General features: G+C 44.6%; 1 protein-coding gene and 1 long non-coding RNA gene across 5 annotated transcripts in view; one reads left to right on the forward strand and one right to left on the reverse strand.

The window, feature by feature from the left end:
- Window positions 1–1,072: 1,072 nt before the first annotated feature.
- Rufy3 (RUN and FYVE domain containing 3) overlaps window positions 1,073–23,884 on the reverse strand; it is a 74,972-nt gene continuing 52,160 nt past the window's right edge. For 3 of the 4 annotated variants that reach the window (NM_001401614.1, NM_001025127.2, NM_001401615.1), the window contains 6 exon segments: window positions 11,046–13,190; window positions 14,611–14,708; window positions 15,895–16,062; window positions 18,126–18,209; window positions 20,254–20,346; window positions 22,402–22,471. In NM_001401614.1, coding sequence (NP_001388543.1) covers window positions 13,118–13,190; window positions 14,611–14,708; window positions 15,895–16,062; window positions 18,126–18,209; window positions 20,254–20,346; window positions 22,402–22,471 — 586 coding nt within the window. In that variant the 3' untranslated portion in view covers window positions 11,046–13,117. 4 annotated transcript variants of the gene reach the window in all.
- The window catches only part of LOC148001259 (uncharacterized), a 35,032-nt gene continuing 34,581 nt past the window's right edge, over window positions 23,434–23,884 (forward strand). The window contains exon 1 of the long non-coding RNA XR_015637325.1: window positions 23,434–23,526. This is a non-coding gene — a long non-coding RNA (uncharacterized LOC148001259). The remainder of the gene's footprint in view (window positions 23,527–23,884) is intronic.

Here is a 23,884-nt window from a genome sequence, read left to right on the forward strand (position 1 = left end):
GGAAAGTATTTTTACAAGCTAGGTAGGGAATAAAGTGACCAAACCGTACTGTGGCCTGTGTGGGAGTGCTGTGGGGTGTGCTAGCTGGGTCGAATGCTAGACGGTTCTTTTTAGAGAAACCTGGCTGCATTGTTGTGGTCCCAGCTTGGTGGATGAGTGTCTGGTAGCCATCTTCTTGGTGGTTGGTAGTGGTTTGGGGGTTTTAACTCTTCTAATAGGATGTTTAGTGTTTTTGTCAAAATTCCTGCTCAGTAATGACATTACATGTCTTTACATACTGACTGCCTCTGTATATCATCGTGGTGGAAGTTTGCCTAGGTTTTTGCCTAAGTTTAACATTGATTTTTACTAGGGGGTTAGGCAATAGGAAGATTTCAGTTTGAAGTCTTGATATGAAAAGAATGGAGGGTGTTTGTTTTGGAAAATAGCAGTAAGCAAAGGGTGTGCACCCAGCAGTCTGCTTCCCACTAATGTACCAGCTGCTCGGTTCTCAGGCTTTCCGTTGTCAGCTTCCTAGGCAAACTGATTCTTACTGTATCTATAAGCAAGTACTAGACATGATGTCATTTAAAGTTATACATTCCAGTTGCACAGTACTGATCTTTTATTTGCATGTATGTGAGCGTGTACTCCATGGACAATGGTATGGATAGGTCAGAAGACAACTTTCAGACACTGGCAGGGAAGTATGGTGGGGTCCAGATGGTGGACTCCAGTAGTGAGGTTTGTGTATCAAGGGCTCTTACCTGTTACAGGAGCTTTGATAGTGAAGACGGGGAGACGTCTGTGTAGTATAATCCTGAGCCTTTTTGCTGGGGCAGTCTCCTCAGCTAGCCATCGGCTCTCTTCTAGCTCTGCCTGTCCCAGCTCCAGCCGGGGGTGGGGGGGTGGGGGTGGGGTTGGTTCCTATCATCCAAGGACAGCTCCCAGCTGTCTCTAACTCTGGTTCCAGGGGAGCTCTCGCCCTCTGGTCTGCATGGGCACTGATGGGCACGGTGTTCAAACTCATGGGGCAGAACTCATTCACATAAAAACATTTTTTTCAAAGAGAAGAGACAACCAACACAACAGGTTAGAGTTACTAATTTTATTTTCCCCTAATGTTTTAACTTCAGCTTCCCCAGCAGGTCAGATTTCTGAAATAATAATGCCTTCCCGGGTTTTACCCCTTTTCAGGAGCTGTCGCCATTTTTACCTCAGAAATCCAAACCTACATAGAATCATGTTTTCCCAAATCTTAATTGGAATCAATTCAGATATACAACTATACAACACAGTCATTGTAACTAAGCCATTTCTTTCCATCTTTTATTCAGTGTACTCCCACTTTTCCACAAGCGTTTGTCACAAAGAGATGTTTGAAATTGTCTTTTCCTAGAACCCTGCCTGCTGCTTCTGATCTGTAGTTCAGAATATGGACTTCTCATCAAATAAACAGTTTAGTGAGTGCTGTGCTAACTGTCCTCAGCCATTAACAAATCAGAGTTGATGTTCTGTGTACCTGACTTAGCTTTAATCTTCTACTTGCAAGACAGGCAAACCCTGTCTTTGAAAGTCTTACTGTCCTTTATGACTCAGGGGGGAGGGACTGGGCAGGACACTCGGCTTGCCCTGGGAGGATCCTGAAAAGTGCACATACTTACTTCTGGAGCCGTCTGGTGGGAAGCAACTGATGTTGTGGTTCACAGAAAGAAAACTCTTGTAGTTACGACCAAAGGAAAAAAAATCATCTGGTTCTGAGGTTCTGTATTATGGTACTGTTATCAGTACATTCAGAATTTATATTACTCTTGATTCCTTTCCCTGAGCTTGGGTTCACAGTTTGGTAGAGGTAGGTCCTGGGAGCTGAGAGGAAAGCAACAGTGCCAGAGCGGCACTTGTCAGGTTGCCCCTCGGTGCAGATGCAGTGCTGCTTTGTGGACAGCAGTGCTGCAGTAAAAAGAGGGGCCGCACACTGGCTCAGCCGCGCTTCTCCACGTGGCCACAGCCTGGCTTTACCACTTCATAGAAATAAAAATGCCCAAAGATACGCTTATAAAGTCTCCAAAGTGGGCTGGTTTAGGTGTTGAAGGGAGAGGCTCGGCAACTTTTATTTACACACTCATTGAGAAGATGAGCAAAGGTCAGAGCACCCCAAGCTCTGCCTTCCCCTCAGACATCGACCTGGTTTACGTCTCCCTTTCCTACCAACTATGGTTGGTCCTAAGGTCTGGGTTCCAGGGCGTCTTGCGTCTAACTCTGCCGATGCCCGGCATAAACCCCGTAGCCTGGCCCTGGCTCCAGTCTTAGGATGGGCTGGTGGAATACTGCTTTATCAACTGCTCGTGACAAGGGTTGCACACCAGCTCAGGCTTGATGCTCGAAGGGAGAGGCAGTTCATTTGTCATGCAGGCATTGCAGAAGGTCCCTCGGCAGTGTTTACATGTGTTCTGCAAGAGTAAGATTAGGAGAGGATCATAAGAACAAGCGAAGGACAGAGGGGGTCAAATAGGGACCTGCTCCATGCATAGTCAAGTATGGAATGGCTGCTGTGTGCCAATGACCCTGACCAGATAGGCCACAGGGGAGTACAAGGTCAGCTATGAGATCTAAATGAAGTAGCATGGGTGTCCTAGAATCAAAAGACAACAGTGTCCAGTCTCTGGAGTACACTTCACGCTTTGGATCCCTACTCTGGGTAGGGTAATTCTAAATTCTAGCAAACGTCTGAGCATACTGAAACTCTAAATAAGGCAGTGAGCCAGCAATGTTTGGAGGAGCCAAGCCTTAAAATGTGTTCAGTATCAGTAATCGGCTCCCAGAGCACCGATAGGCTCACTGCTTCTCTCCGGTGCTCCTCAGTGCTGCTGTGTTGCTGCCTCTGCTTCTGGGGCAGCTGGTCTCCATAAACATGCTGAGCCTTCAGCAACCAAGCAACGTGTTGCTACAGGAGTGCCATCAGGACACCCAACAGGGCCCACAGCGGCTCTGCATAAAAGGCTTCAGAGACTGACTCCAGCCAACTTTCTCCTGTTTTGGAACACTTATGAGTTTCCAACCATGTTCACTTGCTACATGGTTCTGCTAATCTGCTAGAGCATAGTGTAATTTTGTTAAGATTCAGCATGATGGGGTTGGGGATTTAGCTCAGTGGTAGAGCGCTTGCCTAGGAAGCGCAAGGCCCTGGGTTCGGTCCCCAGCTCCGGGAAAAAAAAAAAAAAAAAAAAGATTCAGCATGATGAAATCCAGAATTTGGGCACATTTCCTAATTCTTTAAGTACTTGTTTATAATATTCCTTTAACTATGACCCCTCTTGAGCATCTCTGGGCATCGAGTTTGATGTGGAGGAACAATGTTGGTAACAGCCATTGAGGACATTTGTTCTTTCTAATGGGGGTTGGGGCTAGTGGGTGAGCGGCTCTCCCGTCCTCTAATGTGCTATAGCATTGCGCTGGGATGTGGCTCAGTGTAGAGCATTTGCCTAGTATATGCCAGGGGCTGGATTCCATCAACACATCACAACACAACACAACACAAAACACTTAGGCCAGGCCTGGGGTGCACAGTACAATGTCAGTACATGAGGCACAGACAGAGCACAAGTTTGGTGATGGTCCAGCCAGTCCCAGGCCATTTGGACCACATGGGACCCGGGCTCAAGACCAAAACAAGGGTCCACTGAGATGGCTCTTCAGGTACAAGTGCTTAATGTGAAAAACTGAGGGCCTGGAACCCATGGCTGGAGAAGAGATGAGCCTCTCATAGTTGTCCTGTGATCTCCAAAAGACCACCATGGCTTGTGGTAATACCCCCCCCCCCCACATACTTATAATAAAAAGTAAAAACAAAATGAGAAACTCAACAAATAACACGTATATGCTCAACAAATTTGGTGCGATCAGTATTTCCTTATCTGTTTCAGATTATGTATGTACTTTTTTGCATTTCTTTTAAAGAATAAGTGTCTGACAAATGCTCACCCCTTGGTGTTCTAGCCTATTTTTTTTTTCTTTTTTTTCACATGGAAAGGTTTAATGAGAGAAGAAGAGTAGAAGCAGAGAGGAGTAGAGGCCGGCCATGAGCATGTGAACGGAAGGGGGAGGGAGGGGATGGGGAGAGAAGGGACAGGAGGGAAGAGGGGAAAAGGGAAAGGACAAGGAGCAATTCTAGCCCATTCTTAACACCGTATGAAACAGCTAGGTCCTGTTTACTCTTGGCAAGGCGCTGGAGGTGCGGCCACCTCTGTGAAGGAGCCACTCACCTTTGTCAGGCTCTCATCCTCCCGGCACAGCTGACACACCTGAGCCTTTTCAGAGCCTGAAGGCTGACCCTAAGACACACAGTAAGCCAGTTACCTCCCTGAGCACATGCGACAGGAACACTTTCATAACACGTTAGCTTCTAAAATCAGACTCCACATTGAAGGGGGAGAAACAAATGACCTATCGTGTTACCTTAACTCTGAACTGTATTTAAAACAAGAAAACCCAAGCATCCTGGCCTTGCTCCATTACCTCAGTGAGCGTGTAAACAATGGCTTCCCTCTAAACCTTAGAGGGTGAAGAGGTGACCCAAATGTCATCCTCATGGGGTTGCCATATTGTATTTTCAAGGTGTTTTACAATTGTTTCTCTAGGTTAAAGGTTTTAAAAATGTTCAAAAGTGATCAAAAGGGGCTGGAGAGAATGCTCAGCTGTTAGGAGTACGGCTGCCCTTCCAGAGGACCCAGGTTCGATTCCCAGCACCCACATGACAGTTTACATGTACGTAACTCCGGCTCCAGGGACTCTTGATACCGTCCTTCCTCTGGTCTCTGTGGGCACCAAGCATGCATATGGCACACAGACACACAGGCAGACAAAAGCCATATGCATAAAATAAAAACAACAACAGTAACAAAAAACCTTATAACATGACAAAAATAAAGGAAAAAACCCATGAATCTTTCCCTCTCCATTTTAGGTGAGGGAAAATGAGAGGGGCAGTGAGTGCCAGTTCATCAAGGGACCTCACGTAGGGAATGAGGATCCTTGTGGGCTCAGCCTCCTAAGCCAAGAGCTGAGCCCACCACAGCCCCCCAATCACATTAGTATTCCCATTTACAAATTGGTTTGACTTTGTATTTCTCTCTTTTTTTTTTTACCACCCAGAAAATAGTATTTCTGTTTCCCAACATATCAAGCACATTTTCCAACACTAAAGAGTGCATGTTAGATTATTAAGAAGAGGCTACACAGAGGGCTGTGTCCCTTTGTCTTCCTCCCATGACACCTTGTTTACTGGCTAGCCATGGCATGCTAACTTTGTAATTGGATGCAAAACATTTTAAAACAGGAGTCTTTCTTACCTGTTCCTCTGCAGGATGAGTCAGCAGCCTACAGTGGAGAAATAAAAAGGGTAGCAAGTATTATATTACTGTGTCTCAAGAAACTGATTTGTCTCAAGAAATGCTCAAGACAAACACTGGTTAAACAAGCAATGCCTCTGTCCCTGTACACCGCGGGAACAGCATGCGTCCGCTGGGAACAGCATACGTAGTGACTGGCCTCCAAGATTCTAGACATTTTAGTTAAATCTTTTACTAGACTCTGCCTGACCCTTGAAATACATAACAGTTCTGATTCACAAATATATATGGAGTTATATTTATCTTTCCTTTTTACAACCTAGAAAATGCCATGTCTTAGGTAAAATATAGATGGCTCATTAACCATGTATTTTTAAAGTTTCATCATATGTCTGACATTGTGGGAATCTACCCATTATCATATGCTATGTATTTGTCTTCTTTCCTAAGTACTCTTAAAATGGAAGCTTTATGAAACTAATCCCAGAAAGAAATGAATCAGATATTCATGAGACGTATACAAACACCCTTTTCAAACAGGTTGAGCTTTTCTTCAGAAGAGTAGCAAAGAGCCAACTTCTATTGAGTAAAAATGCAGCCTGGTTACATGCGCCATGCAGTCTTCAGCTGAGGGGGACCGGACTAGACCACGGTGACCGAGGTCCTAATGCTTCCTGTTAACATTCCTGGATTTTGTGATTACAGTTCTGTCTGAGACAGGTCCTAGAGGTTACTGCAATGTCACAGAGATAAAGGAATTAAAAAAACAGGAACCAGGAGCTAGATCTCTGTGGGTTGAACCCACCTTGTTCTGCACTGTAAGTTCTCAAACAGCCATGGCTATGAAGAGAGACTGTGCCTCAAAAACAAAGCAATAACCACACACCAGGCACAGGAGACTCTGGCTACCTATACCCCACCCGGCCTCTGCACCTCCAAGTCTTCTCTGTGGCAAAGCAGGGACTCGTGATTATATTTTTGTAATGCTAATTAAATCTGAAAGGAAATCATGAACATGAAACCCGTTCCCTAAGCTGCAGAGCCGAGTCAGAACTTGACATTGATGGACATTCCTCGTTCTTCTAGTAAATGACTGATTTAGCCTGGAAGGCTCTGAAAGTCAGTTTTACAGCCTTTCCTTTCGGGTGCATCTGCAGATCTACTATATTAGATGGACTAGCATGTAGTCCTGGATTAAGCCATGTTCTTTGGGAATAAATAAAGATTTGGGGGATTATTCTGACCTTGGAGGCAAGGGAGGGATAGTTAAGACTAAGTGCAATCTGATTTCTGACCATCTCTGGGCAGTGAGGCTTACTTTTCCAACAGCTTTGCTCTGGAAAGAACAACTGTACACAACAAGATTCCTCAAGGATAGGTGCTCCAAACAGATGCTATATTGTCCTCTCAGGCCATTTTATGGTGCTGTTCCTTAAAGCTACTCTTAGGTATCTTTTTAGGGCAGTTGAAACTCACAGTAAGACTGATGAAAAAAAGTGCAGACTCCCCATACACGCCTGTGCCTCACATCCTGCCCCACGGTCAGCACACCCACAGTGGCCTCTTCAGTGCTGGCTCGCCACCACCCATGGTCAGTAAGTGAAGCTGGGCAGTGGTGGTGGTGGCAGCAGTGGCACACGCCTTCAATCCCAGGCAGAGTTTGAGGCCAGCGTGGTCTACACAGTGGGCTTTAGGATTGCCAGGGCTACATAGAGAAACCCTGTCTCAAAAAACCAAACCAAACATCCCAACCCATCCCAACCCATCCCAACCCAACCCAAGCCCCCAGAAGTCTACTCCTCCAACCATCAGTGTTGCAGCACATGCGATTATGGCACACAGTGTAGTTTCACTGCCCTAAACATTTGTGTGGTCCACCTCCTCACCCTCTTCTTCCAACTCCTCGGAAACAGGATTTTCCTGGTTATGTTTTTCTAGAATGCTATATTGCTGGACCTTCTTTGTTATGCAGTAGCATTATATAATGTTTTTCTCTCACACGGTAGGTAAATTACTGTTAAAAGGCGAGACAGGGTTTCTTTGCGTATCCCGGGCTGTCCTCTATAGACCAGGCTGGCTCTAACTGGGATTAGAGGCCTGCACCACCCTGCCCAGCGCCTATGCTTTGCACAGTGCACAGATCAGGTGAAAGTTAAGATACAGGAATGAAGGCGAGTTGAGAGCCTTAGGAAGAAGAAAAAAATAAGACGTAAGGGAGTGAGGATATTTACCTCAAGTAGTTTTTTGACAGGTATCAGTATAGCCTGTTTTGGTGCAGAATTTATTTCCTCCCGCTTTACCTATCTAATGGCTGGGAATACAGGGGTGAGGTCAACTGATAAAATCCCTTCAAGTGATAAGTTACGTTAAGGGGTTAATCAGGGAAGAACCCGAGGACAGGCTGTCTGCGCCCCCGTGATCCAGCTGCTATGCTGTGTGGTTCAGTGTCTGCCAGCTTTCCCTGGAACTGCCTTTCTACTTCATAGCCCAGTGTCTGGCTCTCAGGAGCTCCGTGCCCACCACTCCAGAACGACGATTTAACAGCTTAGCTGTACCACAGTAGGGGCATTAGATACCCGGGGCCTTCTTCCAGTGGCTTCTTTAGTGTAACGCTGTCCTCTTGAATTCTGTGCTTCCCATCCTGCCAAAAGACAACAGCTCAATCGTGAATTATTCAGGACGATAAACTGTGATGACATCACAGGTCTCCTCAGCTTGAGGAGAAAGAGTCCTTTCCTTACCTCCTTCTTCCCCTCCCTCCCTCCCTTCCTGTTTTAGAGAAAGGACTTAACTTTCAAAGCAATTTTCTCATTCTCTACACCAAGGACTTATTAAGAAGTAGATATTTCTGGAGCATTTTTTTATTTTCTGAAATTCAAATAAAATCCAAAGGAATAGCCTCTTCAGTGGGTTCAAGGTAAGTTGATTCTTGGGAAAATTATAGACTTTTCTTGAAAAACTGGGCAAACCCAGCACAACTTATCCACCTAGTGTACGAGAGAACACTCAGCACCGCCAAGGCCTCCAGCCGTACTCAAGAGACTCCTGGAGGAAGCGCAATGGGTCCCAGGCTGGTAAGGCAGCTTGGGTAGTTTTTACGTCAACTTCTGTGATACACGCACATGCACACCCCACTGCCTGCTCTGGACTACTGCCCACCTACTTTCAAAAGTTCTTAGAGCAATCAAGTTTCAGGGAAGAGAAGTCAGAGCAACATTTACCTGCACAAGAAGTCCTATTTAAGGCAACTCAAGACTGAGTAAGTACCTTACAGCCTTCTTGGCAGGGGAAAGCCAGCCAGGAAGACCTCCTTACACCCTTTAGGTGTCCATGCGCTCAGCTAAAGAGTGAGTGACGAGTCACGGCATGGCATGGTGGGTCTGTGCATTTTGACCAGCAGTGTGCATAGTGCATAGGCACGCGTTCCTCTGAATAGAAGTGGCTGGTGCTTTTTAGCCTGCGTCATTTCTAGAGGCTGGTCCCAGAGCAATCCTGTAGAATTGTGGCTGCTCAGCCCTGCAGGTGCTGGAGACCTTTCAGACTGTCCCATTCTGTTCTTTAACGATTCTACATGATATTCCCTTCTGTAATTCTAGTTTCTTCTCTCTCTCAAAGGCTTTCCTTGCATATATTCACACTGCAATCCACATGTCATAGAAAGGCCCCAGCAAACAAGTCCACAGCCGAGGAGATCCCGTTGAAGGGCCTGGGAGGGATTATTATACCGGATTATTAGACCATATGTATCGGGACTCCAAGAAATACATGTTCATCAGATACCAGAATAGTTTTTACTAAGTACCAAAGGAAAAGAGTCACTTTTCCAAACTGAGCAAGATCATTTTAGCGGTCAGCTCAGGATCCCCTTCTCCTCCTCGCCGAGCAGCCTGCTTTGCTGTCTGCACATGGACACCACAGCAACTAAGCACTCGGCTCATCAGAGCAGGTGGAATAAAGCGAGCAGAGAATGCACACACGTTAGTTACCATTCGGGGCTCCGGCTTCTGGGTCACCTTCCCCGGGGCGGCCCTGTTTTGTGACTTCTTCTCCTTTTCTTGTTTTAGTTCTAACTCCAGCTGAGTCCTGGTTAGGTGGGAGAGGAGAAGATGAAAATTCTGATTTCTGCATTCATATACTCTAGAGACTGCCAAACCTTTCCCTTAAAGTTCAGCAATTGAGACTGTTTTAAAAGAATTATTTATTTTATGTGTTTGAGTACACTGTAGCTGTCTTCACACACACCAGAAGAGGGCATCAGATCTCATTACAGATGGTTGTGAGCCACCATGTGGTTGCTGGGATTTGAACTCAGGAGCTCTGGAAGACCAGTCAGTGCTCTTAACCACTGAGCCATCTCTCCAGCCCAGCAATTGAGTTTTAATGCCTAAGAAAGTTCCCAGAAATAAATGGACAACTTAGTAGAGTAAGAGAGTGGAGTAGTGACGCCATGACACGTGAAACCCGCTTACTCCTCTGGCAGTGCAGAGTGCACAGTAGGAGCTCCCAGGTCCACTAGGTCAACTCTTACACTCATTCTTAATGAAGAGTTGCACTTTGCTGGACGAAGGCATACTGACTACACTCGAGGGAGTGCAGTCTTGAGGTAAGTAAGGCCTCACAGGAGAGGGGAGGCATTACTTGGCTGGTCTCAACAGTTATGCGCCTCAGTTTCCACACAGCCATCCACTCCGTGTCCTTGGCAGCCCCGAGACTCAGAGCCATACTTCTTTACTTGCAGTCAGTGGCCTTAGTGCCACAACATACGGCCATGACTTGAGAGATGGCCCAAGACTACTTAGGGTTTAGTACGAGCAACAGTGTTTTAAAGGGGCAGTGTGGCCATTTACTGGCTTAATAGTGTGATCCGAGATACCCTGAGCCCCTCTAAGCTGTCATTCCACCTGAAAGTAGGGGCAACAGCATAACCTATTAAAAGGACCGGTGTTGAGACACTAGGGCCATCAGTGTGAAGTGTTCTGAAAAGTACACAACCCACTGTAGGCATGTAGAAGACATTGACCATATCGTTAACATCGTATTAGACATTAGTGACTGCGTATTTGGGAACTTGGTCTCTAATTCTCTTTTTAATTCAGTTTTTGAAGACAAGAGTGCACTGTGCACAGCCAGAGCAGGCTTTAGGTTCCTCCTGTCTCAGCTCATAGTTTAAGCCTGTATCACCAGGTCCAGCAGCCAACTCCAAATTACATAATTACAGGGATGTTGAGTGGACTTTGGAACTGCTCAGACCTGTGAACCTTTCTGAGTTCCTGCTGTTCATAAAGGACCTTGGCAAGAACAAACCAAGATGACTCAGGACCTGACTCCCTCCTTGCTGTTTAGGTCTGCAGTGCCCACCACAGCACCCTGCCAGCCAAGCTGCCCCTGCTCACCGCTGCCTGGTGAGCGCCTCCACCTCCAGCTGCAGGCTGTTGATCTTGTCTCCGAAGTCCTGTTTGAAGAGCCGGTTGTCCAGCTCGGCAGACTGGCGGCCTCGCTCAGCCTGGCGCAATCTGGATGTGAGCCACATGAACTTGTGATAAAAAACAAAAGCCATGGTGGGGAGGAGACCAAGTTCACAAACACAAAGTAAAACAACCCAAGGAGGAGGGGGAGGGCGATGCAGGACTCGGGAAGAAATTATGAAGGGGAAAAGATGGGGAAGAAAACAAATTGTAAAGAAAAACCAGATGAAGGTGAAGCAGGCAGAAGAGAAGCTCATTTTCTATTTTTTTTTATTCTAGTACTACAGTTTACAGCCATTAGATGATCAACAACAAGACATCACTGTTTGGAAATCCATTTCCAGAGCCACCCTCAAGTACAGAGCAATTGACGTCGAAGCCGCTGCCTTTCTTTCCTAACACTCTGCCTTTCACACACAGCGGGAGCACGCGGGAGCAGCTCCTTCTCACATGGGCTTCTCACGATTTCCTGGTCCTCCTTGTGCTGCAGGACGCTGGAGGACATTCCATAGCAACCCTTACCCAGACTTCACCTTCCACAAGGTCACACTCTGAGCAAGCGCCTGGCGAGTGCCTGGCTCTTTCCCGGCCATTCCTATCAGGTGGTTTGTGACCCAGCTGACCAGTCAGCATTGGGGTTCCTAAGCTCCTGACCATGTTCTCTGGAAGATTCTCGTGGATGCTCCCTTCTGAATGTCTTATAACTTTGTACCTATAAAGAATCACTTTTAGAAGGTGAAATACTCGAGGCTTTCTATAGTAGGATTGAGAGGCATGCTATGTTTAGTCTAACTTTTATTGATTTGATTATTCTTTTTAGACGCTTAAGTAAAAGGCAACTCCTCACCGTGAAAGGCTGATGAACAGCAGAATGCAGTAGGAGCTTTGCTTATGCAGGTGCACAGCTGTAAGAATTAAAGTGAGTTCAGGGGCACAGGACTGTCCATGAAGTTGCCTCTAACCGGCCTTTTGAGGACCCATAGAAACATGAACTCTGCTGTACTCTTAATTCTGGTTTGCCATGAAGGTAAAGATTTTGAAGAGCTGGAAGCAAAGGGATTATCTTTGCCTCTCTCTTAGCACAGGCTATGCTACATAGCCTGCCAGAAGGGGAGACAGAAAACATGGAACCAAACCCTGGGTATTGTGTGAATACCGCGGGATGGAGTAAAGGCTCCTGTCTATAAAAGCCTGCCTCCCCAAAATAGCCTTTTTTTAAATCAAAGTATGTATAGAGTTATTTACGATGTAGAGCCTAAAAGGGTGATATCTGCGGTCACTTAGAGAAGGTCCTGCTCACACTGCCTGTGGCTACTGAAGAGCTTCATTCTGATATTAAACAATAATGCTAGTATCTTATTTATTTCTCATTTAGAAATGTTTATTTTTTAGTAACTAGATTAGTTTCCCAGAACCTTTAGCAAATTCTCATTAGAGAAAAAGTGTTTGAAGCTCTTGGGCAAGTGTTCCAGGCGAAGACAACAGGCAGGGAGTTGCAACTCATGACTACACTGTGGCCTCACAAACTCCAGCAGGAAACGCAGGGCGGACGTGAGCATTGTACTCTCTGAGCTACCTAAGTAGTAAGCAGGATGACAGAGAAGGGCAGAGGTAGAAGATGACAGTGTTAAGAGGGGTTGCTCCAGCTTCCACACTGTGATGTTAAGAGCTACCTAATTACTACTTTGTTTCTAAGGACTTTAAAGAAAGGAAGGATGCTGTTTTTCTTTTTGTCCAACATCACGAAGGCAAAAATAAATTGCAAGCAGCCTCGGTTACTCAGAACAGAACTGTAAGGAAATACTAAATATTTATCTTGGGCTGGGGGTTAAACCTACAGGAGGCAAGAGAAGAGAGGGGTCATGGCCTGAGAGGCAGAGCTATGTTAGACTAGTTCCTGGTCGCCAGGTGACCCCTGCACAGGGCAGGCTCGCTCGCTGGTGCGGAGGGAGCCACACCTACAGAGTATGACCACTACCAAGCACACAAACACAGTGCTTCCATAGCCCGGGCTTCCTAAAATGGTCTTTTGATTTACTGTTCAACTCAGAAATATTTCTCAAAGTTTATTTGGTACTTAATGAGGAATCCATACCAAAATTTCTAACTCTGGGGGCAAAATAACAGCGGCAACCACAACAACAAAACCCAACCTATATATCCCAACCTATATATCCACCTAGTGCTTTTAAGTCCAACAAATTCAAGGTCAACGTCTCGTGATATTTTATATAGAATCGGAGCTTAAATGTAGGAATTTCAGATTTCTTCCTTTTATAGTTAATCTGCGACATCAGACTCGTGAGGTGACCAACTGCAAAACGTTTAATGATGTTTTGGGATCAGTTTATTTGCTGCACTATTTAAGGTCTTTGCCTGTTTCACCAAATCTTTTTCACTTAATAAAATAAAAATAAAAAAATGAGTTGGAAGGGTAATGAGAAAATGGATAAATAGGAAACAAAGAGTAAGAAGATAAGTCAGACAAGTCATTAGTTTAGTTCTATTGGCCTTAAATGCCAAGTTAAAGCTCACAACTTACGAACATGGACATCAGTTCATTAAATCATAAGCATCAGCGCTTATGAACAGCCAACTGAATACTCTACCCTATAAACAGATTCTTTTTTAACCTCTCAGTTGCTCCAAAGGCTTCAACTGCATTCACAGTTTGTGATTAACGTTAGCATTAACATCAACATGTCCTGCTGTTCAGGATGCTCCCTCCCTGGTGAAGAACAAGTAGAATCAAGCCACCCATCTCTCTCATTCATTCATTCATTCATTCATTCATTCATTCATATGTCATTTTCTGTCATGTACATTCAAGAACTGTGACAGATTGGAAAGGTTAGTTAATTAACTAGAAGGAGCTCACTCTCCGAAGATAAGACGTTTCTATAGACTGTGGTGAGTGAGGTGCACAGTGAGAAATGCCAGGGCAGGATGGGCAGACGTGGAATAAAAAGCATCATTTCTAGCTGGAAAGAGGCATCCTAGGAAGCCAATGTCAGGTGGTGACATCTGAGTCCTCATGTAAAAATGTGTGCGGGAACAATCAGAAGAGCAGGGAAGGAAAGAATGGAGGACGTGGCCAAGGTGTTAGCAGCTCTTAGAGGTAGAGATGCTGCTACAAGGCATTGACCTGGGAAGTCTCAAGAAGACGTTGTCTGGGGAAAATCACAAGCACAGTTGAGTAGGATCTAGCAGATGAAACCTCCAGACTCCACATGGGGAAGTCAGAGGCGGACACAGTGGAGGGGTTAGTGGAAGTCATACAGCTACTCAGGAAAAAGACAGAAGGGAGATGAATGAAGAGAGAAACAGTTACAGACGAGAGACAAAGCAGTGATGGATGCCCTTCAGAATCCCCACCTCACCTAGTGTAAAATAGACTTCAGTGATAAACGAAACTGTAATTACAAACAGTAGGTCTTACTCTTTAACCAAGTCTAGCCTGAAACTCGCTATATAAAGACCATTTTTAACTTAAAAAATTAATTTAAATAGAACTACATAGTTCCTTGCCTTCTTTCTCCTCCCTCCAGCCTCTCCTGAGTTCCCCTTACTCACTCTCAAACTCAGGGCCTCTTTTTCTTGTCTCTCTGTCTCTGTCTCTGTCTCTCTCTCTCTCTCTCTCACATACACACACACACACACACACACACACACACACACACACACACACACACACACTCCCTCGCCCCTCCTGCCCTCCACCATATCTCTGACTTTGGCTGGGTAAATTCCTGCGTCCATTCGCTGAACACGTTCTCACCCTTCCATACTGACAGTCGCCACAGAAGCAGCACTTTTACCTTTGCTCCAGCTGTTTAATGGTGGCAGCCATCTGATTGGTCTTCTCTTCCAAGCGACTGTTTAATTCACTTTTCTGTTTCACTCCTAGGTCTGAACTCTGTTAGAAAAGAATTATGAAGATTTATACTATTTTTTTTATCATAATGGCAAACAGGAAATAAATGAAAGTGCTCTCTACATTTCTGTATCAGTTAATTTCCAAGTGAAAAAAGAAAGCCAAGAAGCATTTTTGCTAAAATATTGTTATATGAAGCTTGTAACAGTGTCAGAAGGTTCACGAATTAATCATGATCTAATGCAATTTACAATTTAGCTGACACACTAAACTGCAGAGTATAAGTTATAGGATACAAACATTTACATTTAAACAAATTAAAAATATTATCTTGTGCAGACCTAGATTTAAATACATATTATTTATCTACAAAATTATGCATATTCTTTATATACAGAAAATAAAAATGAGTATTTTTTTAAAAAGAAAAACGCCTTATTTTGAGCTGGAGATATAACTGAGCGGGTATGGGCACATACTACTCTTCAGAGAACCTGAATTCGATTCCCAGCACACAGCTAGCAGCTCATGAACCTCTAGACTTCTAGTTCTGGGGTGTCTAAGACCTTTGACCTCTGTGGACACCTGGACTCAGACCTGCACACAGATGTAAAATAAATCTTTAAAAAAAAAAAGAAACCAGCATCTTGAGGCTGTCTTACAGTCTTACTGCTGTGATAAGACATCATGGCCCAGAGCTGGGGAGAAAGGGGTTTATTTCACCTTCTCAGTCCATCACTGAGAGAAGTCAGAGCAGGCACCTGGAGGCAGGGGTCGAAGCAGAGCCCATGGAGGAAGGCTGTTCCTCCTGGCTTGCTCAGACTGCTTTCTTACAGCCCAGGTGGCACCACTCACAGTAAGCAGGGCCCTCGTCAGTCATCCGTCAAGAAAATGTACCACAGGTTGGCCCACAGGTCAGTTTTCTCAATTGAGGCTCCCTTTTCCAGAATGATGCTACCTTGTGTCAAGTAGACATAAAACTAGCCAGCAGGGGATGCTTAAAAGAAAAGGAAAAACTACTTGATCCCCCTTTACTATGTGAAAGGTGCCCATGGTTTTCAAGAACAGCAGCCGAGAACTGTATGACAGCGTGAGTGTTAGTCTGGGGCAGCTGGCTTCCTGCAAGGACTTGACTCTTTCTCCTGGTATGTTAGTCCACAGACGACGCATGCTGTTGGCACCCCAGACTTCCCAGAACCAGGGACCCCACTCCTTGTCTTTCATCTACCTGCAGCTTAAAGGCAAGCTCGTGTTTAAGAGCTCGGAGATCATCCAGCTGCTGCCGCAGGGACACCAGGGCATCCTGCTTCTCACAGACATCCTTCTCCAGCATCTTCATAGCCAGTTCCATCTCCTGCCTCATGCTGATCTGCAGCTCCAGCTCCTTTTCAACGTCCTGCCCCAAACACAGACAAATGGCTTATGCCCCTCCTCAATTAAGCAAATGCCTTACACGTGACAAGAAAGGGTAGGTGAGAGCCCTTCTGCTATTTTGGCAGAAGACTCAAAGGGAATTAAAGAGACACTAGTAATAACTGTTAGGATTAAGAAGAGGAGCATTTGCGTGGGTGTTTTTGACAGGGCTGAGCACTCCAGTCCCTGGAGGAACAGTTCAGTTACTGGGAACGGTCAGTATGGCAGAGTGGAGTTGTATCACCAAATATGAACTCTTTGGTTTCTACCATAGTCATAGCAGCATTATTTAGCAGACACGCAGTCTGGAGTTCTGCATCCAGGCTGTGCCCAAGGCACACCTTAAAGTGTGATTCTACATATAACAACTTTCAATTTTTGTATCATGTGTTCCCTCTAAGTAGTTATGATTAAAACCAATCATGCTACCTCATATTGACATTATTCCTAGGATACGTATGGAAACATTTTAATACCTAATTTATAAACATATAGACAGTAAATGCTTATTATTTTAAGCCCATTGAGAAGGTTGAATTTTCAGAAAAATCTGAATTTCTGTTATGTACTCTTAACTTGAAGTAACTTCTAAGTACAAACTAAGCCACCCATCATTTTCAACTTTCCACATTCTTAGAGACACTGAAGAGTTTTTGGTGGGGTTCTGTGGTTTTGCATATTATCTGACTTTCAGAAGCTAATATGTAAATACTAGGATTACTAATATTAATAATCTATTATAGGAATAGCAGTTCTTCTTAGAAATAATATTTATAAATTACATACACACATATCTACACGTGCATATATATTTTAATATCTTAAACAATCTTAAGTCTAATACATTTATGTCTAAAATGAAGAATAAATTCAAATGTAAAAGCTAAAATTAAAAGTATAATTCTCGGGGTTGGGGATTTTGCTCAGTGGTAGAGTGCTTGCCTAGCAAGCGCAAGGCCCTGGGTTTGGTCCCCAGCTCCGAAAAAAAAAAAAAAAAAAAGTATAATTCTCGGGCTGGAGAGATGCCTCAAATTAAGAGCACTGGCTGCTCTTCTAGAGGTCCTGAGTTCAATTCCCAGCAACCACATGGTGGCTCACAACCATCTGTAATGAGATCTGATGTCCTCTTCTTTGTGCATGAAGACAGATTACTAAGATACATAAAGTAAATAAATAAATCTTTAAAAAGGTGTAATTCTCTGGGCAGTGGTGTGGCAAGCCTTTAATCCCAGCACTCGGAAGGCAGAGGCAGGTGGATCTGTGAGTTTGAGGCTGCACAGAGAAACCCCTTCTCTTCTCTGAGCTGTGAGTAGCAAGGGAAAAGACAAATTACGTGCAGAGGTGATCTATGAGGTAGGAGTAAGGACTGCACAGTTAAAAAGTCTGAGCAGAGGAGCTGGAGGGATGGCTCAGCAGTTAAGAGCACCAGCTGCTCTTCCAGGGTTTTTCTGAGTACAATTTCCAGCAACCACATGGCCGCTCACAACCCTCTGCAACTCCAGTTCCAGGGAATCTGACACTCTCAAAAACCAATGCACATAAAATAAAAAATAAATTAAAAACAAAAGTCTGAGCAGAACTCCTGGTGGGCACACTCCTATGATCCCCTAGGATTATAGACAGGAGGATCGGAACTGAGGCCAGCCTGGGCTTCACAGCAAGACCCCGTCACAAACAAACATCTATAACCCAATGCTCCTGTATCCCACAGTAAAAGTGAAAGGATACGGATTGACAGAATTGTTGTTGAGAAAACCCCGAATGCAAATTCAGAAATGAGGGTTAAAAGGAGCTGGGCATGGTGGTGTACCTTCATCCCAGTACCATAGAGGAAGAGGAAGGCCGGTCAGTCGCATGTCAACAAGGAGACCGTCTCAAAAAAAAAAAAAAAAAAAAAAAAAAACACAAAAAAACAAAAAACGCATGTGTGGGGAGGAAATAGGGTTTGGGGAGCATGACTGAGATGCGGGCCTTGCTGCCTCAGAGGAAGCTTCCAGGAGCCCAACCTTCTCATTCGGCCTAGCTACTAGAACTTAGGGAACTTACCAATCGTAACTGTGTCTCCTCCTTTAGATGCTTTCTGGCTTCGCTCAGCGCTTGCCCTTCTGCAGTTCTGTCTTGCTTAGGACCCTTGAAAAGATAAATAAGAGTACATACTTAAGAATTTAAAACTCCACACCAAATTAGCAGACACAACTAAGAAACTCAAGTTGAGTATATTTAAAGGTTATGTTGAATTGGGGGCATTGCTGTATCCTTAGTGAAGACTCTAAATGAGTTACCAAAATAGGTGGTGGAGTTCCCCAAGTCAGTCTTGAAAAATAACTATCTGGGCTGTGTGTGTGTGTGTGTGGTGGCTCATGCCTTTAGTCTTAGCACTTGAGGCTGAGGCAAAAGACTGCTGAGTCTGAAGCCAGCCTGGGTTACAGTCTAAGACACTGCCTAAACACACACACACACACACACACACACACACACACACACACACACACACGCGCGCGCGCGCGCGCACACGCACACGCACACGCACATGCACATGTACAGAAAGAGAGAGAGAGAGAGAGAGAGAGAGAGAACGAACAGGGAAGGGTTCAGTAGTGCAGGTGGTAGAGTTGCAGCTCAGCCAGCATGAGGCCTTCCTTGCATTCAGTCTGTAGCACCTTATGAACGGGAAACAGTGGCTAACATCTTTAATCCTGGCACTTGGGAAGTAGAAGCAGGAGGATTAGGAATTCAAAGCCATCCTTGGTTACATATCAAGTTCAAAGCCAGCCTGGGTTCTACAAGAGACCCTGGCTCAAACAAACAAAACAAACTGATATCAAAACATAAACTCTGATATGGTATTCACTGCATAACAGGAGCTGGTTCAGATGTCTGAATGTTCATTCTGTGTCTAGAGAGTTCACGTGCATTATCTGGGGCAGTCAGAGATCATAGCTAAAAGGAAATACGCCACCAAAGAATTTTTTCCAAGTATTTAGCTGTTCAGTGATGTTCATGCATTAAAGTCAAACACTAATATTACTCATCAGAAACTGCTGTTATCCCATTATACCTCTTTAAGAACAGTAGCAGGGCAAGGAAAACGCCAGTGAAACTACAGAACAAGCAATCCTATACTCCTGGCTGATAGAAGAGCTATCAATTAGAACATCCTCCTGGAGTAGTGCTGTCATAATTAGAACAACTGCAGAACCAGTCCATTGAAAGGCCTAAGGCCACACCTTGTGCTCCCTAAGGTGAATGTGGGAATGCTCATTTATAAGGCCAGTACTTGGGAGGCAGAAGCAGGAGTCTGAGGTCAATCCTGGTCACAGAGTGACCCTCTATCTCAACAACAAAAATAAAGTAAGATGGAACTGAGCAATATAAAATAGATTTGCAAACCTACACTGTATAAAAGCTTGGCCTTGGCCTGGCAGTGTTGTATGCACCTTTAATTCCAACACGGGGGAGTTAGGGGAAGGCAGAACTCTCTGAGTTCAAGGCCAGCCATGGTCTACATAGGAGTTCCAGGACAGAAAGGGCTACATAGAGAAAACCAACCAACCAACCAACAAGCTTGGTCTTTGAAGGTATTTAGAAAATTCATTTGCATGCTAACACTTTCCCACAGATAACAAGGTTACTCACTTCTAAGGAGTAGCAGTGTAAAAATAATGGTATATTTATTATCACAGTAAAAAATGTGTCTACATGTTGTCTGCATATCTGTCTGTGCACACTCATGCGCCTCATGCCTCCAAAGGGCAGAAGAGAAACTGGATCACCTAGGACTGAGCTGCCATGCGGGAGCTGAGAATTGACCCAGGGCCTCTGGAAGAGCAATGACTTTCTTAATCACAGAGTCATCTCTCCAGTTCTGATCCTAAGATTTTAACCACTGGTCACAGTACAGACCATTAGCACAGACAAACAAGAACGTGAATTAGTCTTCCTGGCACAGCCACTTTGCAAGTCTCTAAACAAACGTTACACAGCGGTGGTGCCTAGGAGCTGTCTCAGAGCAAAGGGCAAAGGGCGAGAGCCTCTGTGAGCTGTACCCTGTTCTCAGCTGCACACAATGAAGAGTAAGCTTGCTGCCCAACAGTGCCCAGGACCCCACCACACACTCCTCCCTGTGTCACACAGAGTCCTTCCTCTCTACAAGAGGAATCCGTTAAGGATTTACCTTCCGATTGGATTCCAGTAGATAGGAACTTTCTTCTTTAACCCGTTCCATTTCTTCTTGTAAGGTAATAATTCTGTTGTTGGCGACGGCAAGCTGTCAACCAAAACCAAAAACAAAAAACCAACTTTAATTCTTTTATTAAATAGAATAATTTATGAAGTGCTAAGATACAATTTTCAGGCTTGACTACTTTTAGGAATCTATAGCTAAAGGAAGCTATCTATCGCCCACTAAATTTATCCCTGTCATCCAGATATATGGTAAACACCTAACCCAGCATTCTGAAGGCTGGGGCTAAGTTCTCCTTAGCCTCAACTACAGAATGGGGTTCTGTCTCAGAAAAATAACTGTCCTGATGAGGAACATAGGGGAAATACCTCTCAAGTAGGTAAAATTAAAGTAAAACCACCTGATATTCTTCTTTAAAGGTGAGTGTTATTTTATGTGTGTGCATGGCAGCACGTATCTGAGTGTGTGAGTATGAGTATGAGTGTGTGTGTGCTGTGTGTGTTGTGTGAAAGTGCACACAGGCCAAAGGTTCATATTGGGAGTCTTCCTTTAGGTCTCTCTCCCTAACTTTTTTTTTTTTTTTTTTTTTGGTTCTTTTTTTCGGAGCTGGGGATCGAACCCAGGGCCTTGCGCTTCCTAGGCAAGCGCTCTACCACTGAGCTAAATCCCCAACCCCTCTCCCTAACTTTTTGAGACAAGGTCTCTCATTGCACCTGAAGCTCTCATTTTTGCTTAGAATGGTGACCAGTGAGGTCTCAGGATTTGCCTGTGTCCAACCCTGAGGGCTAGGGCCACAGATACAGGCCACCATGCCCATGTTTACCAGGTGCTGAGCATCCAAACTCAGGCCCTCATGCCCGCACAGCACTCAGTCACCTTGCCTGTTCTGTGACCGTCTTCCTACACCTCAATGCTCAGTATCTACTTCAAGAGCATCTCCATGGCTACCTTCTAAGCACATTTAGTAAGAATGCTTCTAAAATGTTCAGAGTGAGGTCCTGTCTCAAAAACAAATGAACAGAAGACAGTGACACTTTGCCTGAATAAAAGTTTATAAGATACTACCTTCCTGTCATGCGAGTTGTGTTATGAACCCTCCAGAAGATCTTTTATCTTTTATAGGTAATCCCAGCACTAAGGAAGCCGAGGAAGGAGGAGTTTAAGGACAGAGCAGGCTAAAGAAGACCCTGCTTCAGAAAAGACTCAAACTGATTGATCGATTGGTTGGTCTGTCTATCTATTTATCTATTTATCTATTTATCTATTTATCTATTTATCTATTTATCTATCTATCTATCTATCTATCTATCTTCTCTAGGAAAATGAATTAGCATGTTCTGATTAGTGCATTGGACTTATTTAAACCAAGTTTTTCTCACTATACATAATGGGGCGATTAGAAACAGCAAGTGAGCTTTGCAGTCTGGATCACTGTACTTAAGATCTTGATTTTTCAAGAAGCCCCACTTCTATCAAACACAGGCTAGCTCCAGATGTCAAACACAAGGTTCTCTTCTTGGTCTACGGGCTTTCCCAAGAGCTTTCACATTTATATTCTTTCCTAATCTCCAGGGTAACTGTGGAGTTGAAAGAGGAAGTCTGAGTACCCTCATCTGCCAGCGGGGAAACCGGGCTTTCTCAGAGGTCAAGTGACCCAGTGAGTCAGGAGCACATGATAGAAAGTAGCACATCCCAGAAGCAGGGCCACTGGGGTCCTGACCAGTGCTGCTTGTGTCAGGCATATTCAAGAGCAAATAGAGGTCATGTAGGGGTCAGAAGCTGGCCAGCTGGGAACACAGAGCAGTGTTCCAGAGAAATCTGTCTGGAATCAGTGGTCGTAGGGTGTCTCTGTCTAGTTGTTCCGGATCAACAGTGGCCTAAATGCTTACTGAATCCTGAGTATCGTGGTGCATGCTAAATATTCCAGGCTCCTCCAGTCAGACTGCTCACACAGTTGGCTGGGTAGCACAGCTATATAATCCCACTGGGAAAATCAGGCCCTGACCACACAGCCAGGACCAGCAAGCAGTTCTTTGCTATGGCAGTTCTTATCTGAAAAGTCAAAGGGAACAGGAGTGCTTGGTCTCACTGATGTAAACTATTACATTTTATAAGTCAAATAATTGCCAAAACACTTACTTCCTCTGTCAATTTCGTGTTGGATTTTTCTAACGCATCTACTTTTGCCTGAAGGTTGTTTACAGTAGCACTATTAGAAAGAAGAAAAAAATGTTAAGTCTCTTTTGAAAAACAGGACAACTGCTTGTACTTGCCTTCCTAACCCCACCACACTATATCAACTTTCTAAAAGTGTAAGTACTACGTATTAATTACACAGAATAATTTGTGATTATTCATACATACATACAACATGTCTGATCATATCTGTATTCTAATACTTTCTTTAATGCAGACAATTTCTGCCAGGCTTGTCTGCTCTAAGACAGCATACAAAGAACCATGACCTTCAACGCTATGTCCTTGCATGGGAGGCTGTATTCAGTATCGTGAGTGAAATCACAGAGTGCACGTGAAACACGATTCGTTCTAGGTTCTGCATTAGAACTGTGCAGGCATTGCACAGCCTGTGGTACAAGCAGTCACTCCTGCAGCACCTCACTGCACCCCGTCCGTCGTTTGCCTGCTTCAATAGCCTCAGTCAGGTAACTACACATGGTGAATGAGATACAGAAGGGTAAGGAAGATGAGTGCTTAGACTGGAATGTCAAATATGACCACGACTTTGCTTGGCTGATGTCACAGAGGATTATTGTCATGCTTACTTCTTGATCCCCAGAGAAAATGTACTTAAGTTGTTCTTGAATTTGATAGCTAGAACTAAGACTACTTAAAATTTATATTGATACTGCAAGAGGATGCTAGGAATGAAGAAAGGAAATAAAAGTGTCCCTTGTCACCATTCTTCCTGTAGGTACCATTTGAAACATGAATATTTCTATGCCAGCTTCCTCTGAGATGAGACATCAGTCATTATAGCATGGTAGAAAGTCAGAAATAAATATATAAATAGAAAATACAAATGATGCCAATTTCAAGCACTATTGTGGAAAAGCTGGAAAAGCCCCAAACTTCTCATGACTCATTCTCAAGTGCCAGCCTTCCCAGATAGAGTAAAAATAAACCAGTACCGGCCTTTCAGGCAGTAGAGACAGATCTAGAAGTTGTATGTGACAAACTGCAAAGTTACAGAGAAACCCAGGGCATGGGTTTGGCTTTAAACTAGCCCCAGGTCAGAAGTCAAAGGTAAGCCAACAGTAGCGGCTGCTGTGGCGAGTCCTTCCTGGCCCTGAGCTACGGGCAGGAGGCGGCAAACTGACCATAAACACATGCAGCTGACGGCTACTCTTCATCTTAGACACGGCCTCACGGCAGGCTACCCAGAGCAGCAGTTCGTAGACAACTGCAGAATATTTCTTCTCTGGCCCCTGCCCTCCAGGGCAGAGTACTGACAGCTTGTGCAGCCAGACTCACGATACTCAGAGAAGGGCAATATCGCAGCCCTTGACAACATGAGAGGGACTGTCTTGGGACCCAGGTCTTTTCCTTTTTACTTGTGAACCGACACAGATGGAACTTTCCTCAGCTTAGCAGCTGTCACCAT

Source organism: Rattus norvegicus, chromosome 14 (assembly GCF_021556685.1).
Source record: "Rattus norvegicus strain SHRSP/BbbUtx chromosome 14, alternate assembly SHRSP_T2T, whole genome shotgun sequence".
Taxonomy (NCBI): domain Eukaryota; kingdom Metazoa; phylum Chordata; class Mammalia; order Rodentia; family Muridae; genus Rattus; species Rattus norvegicus.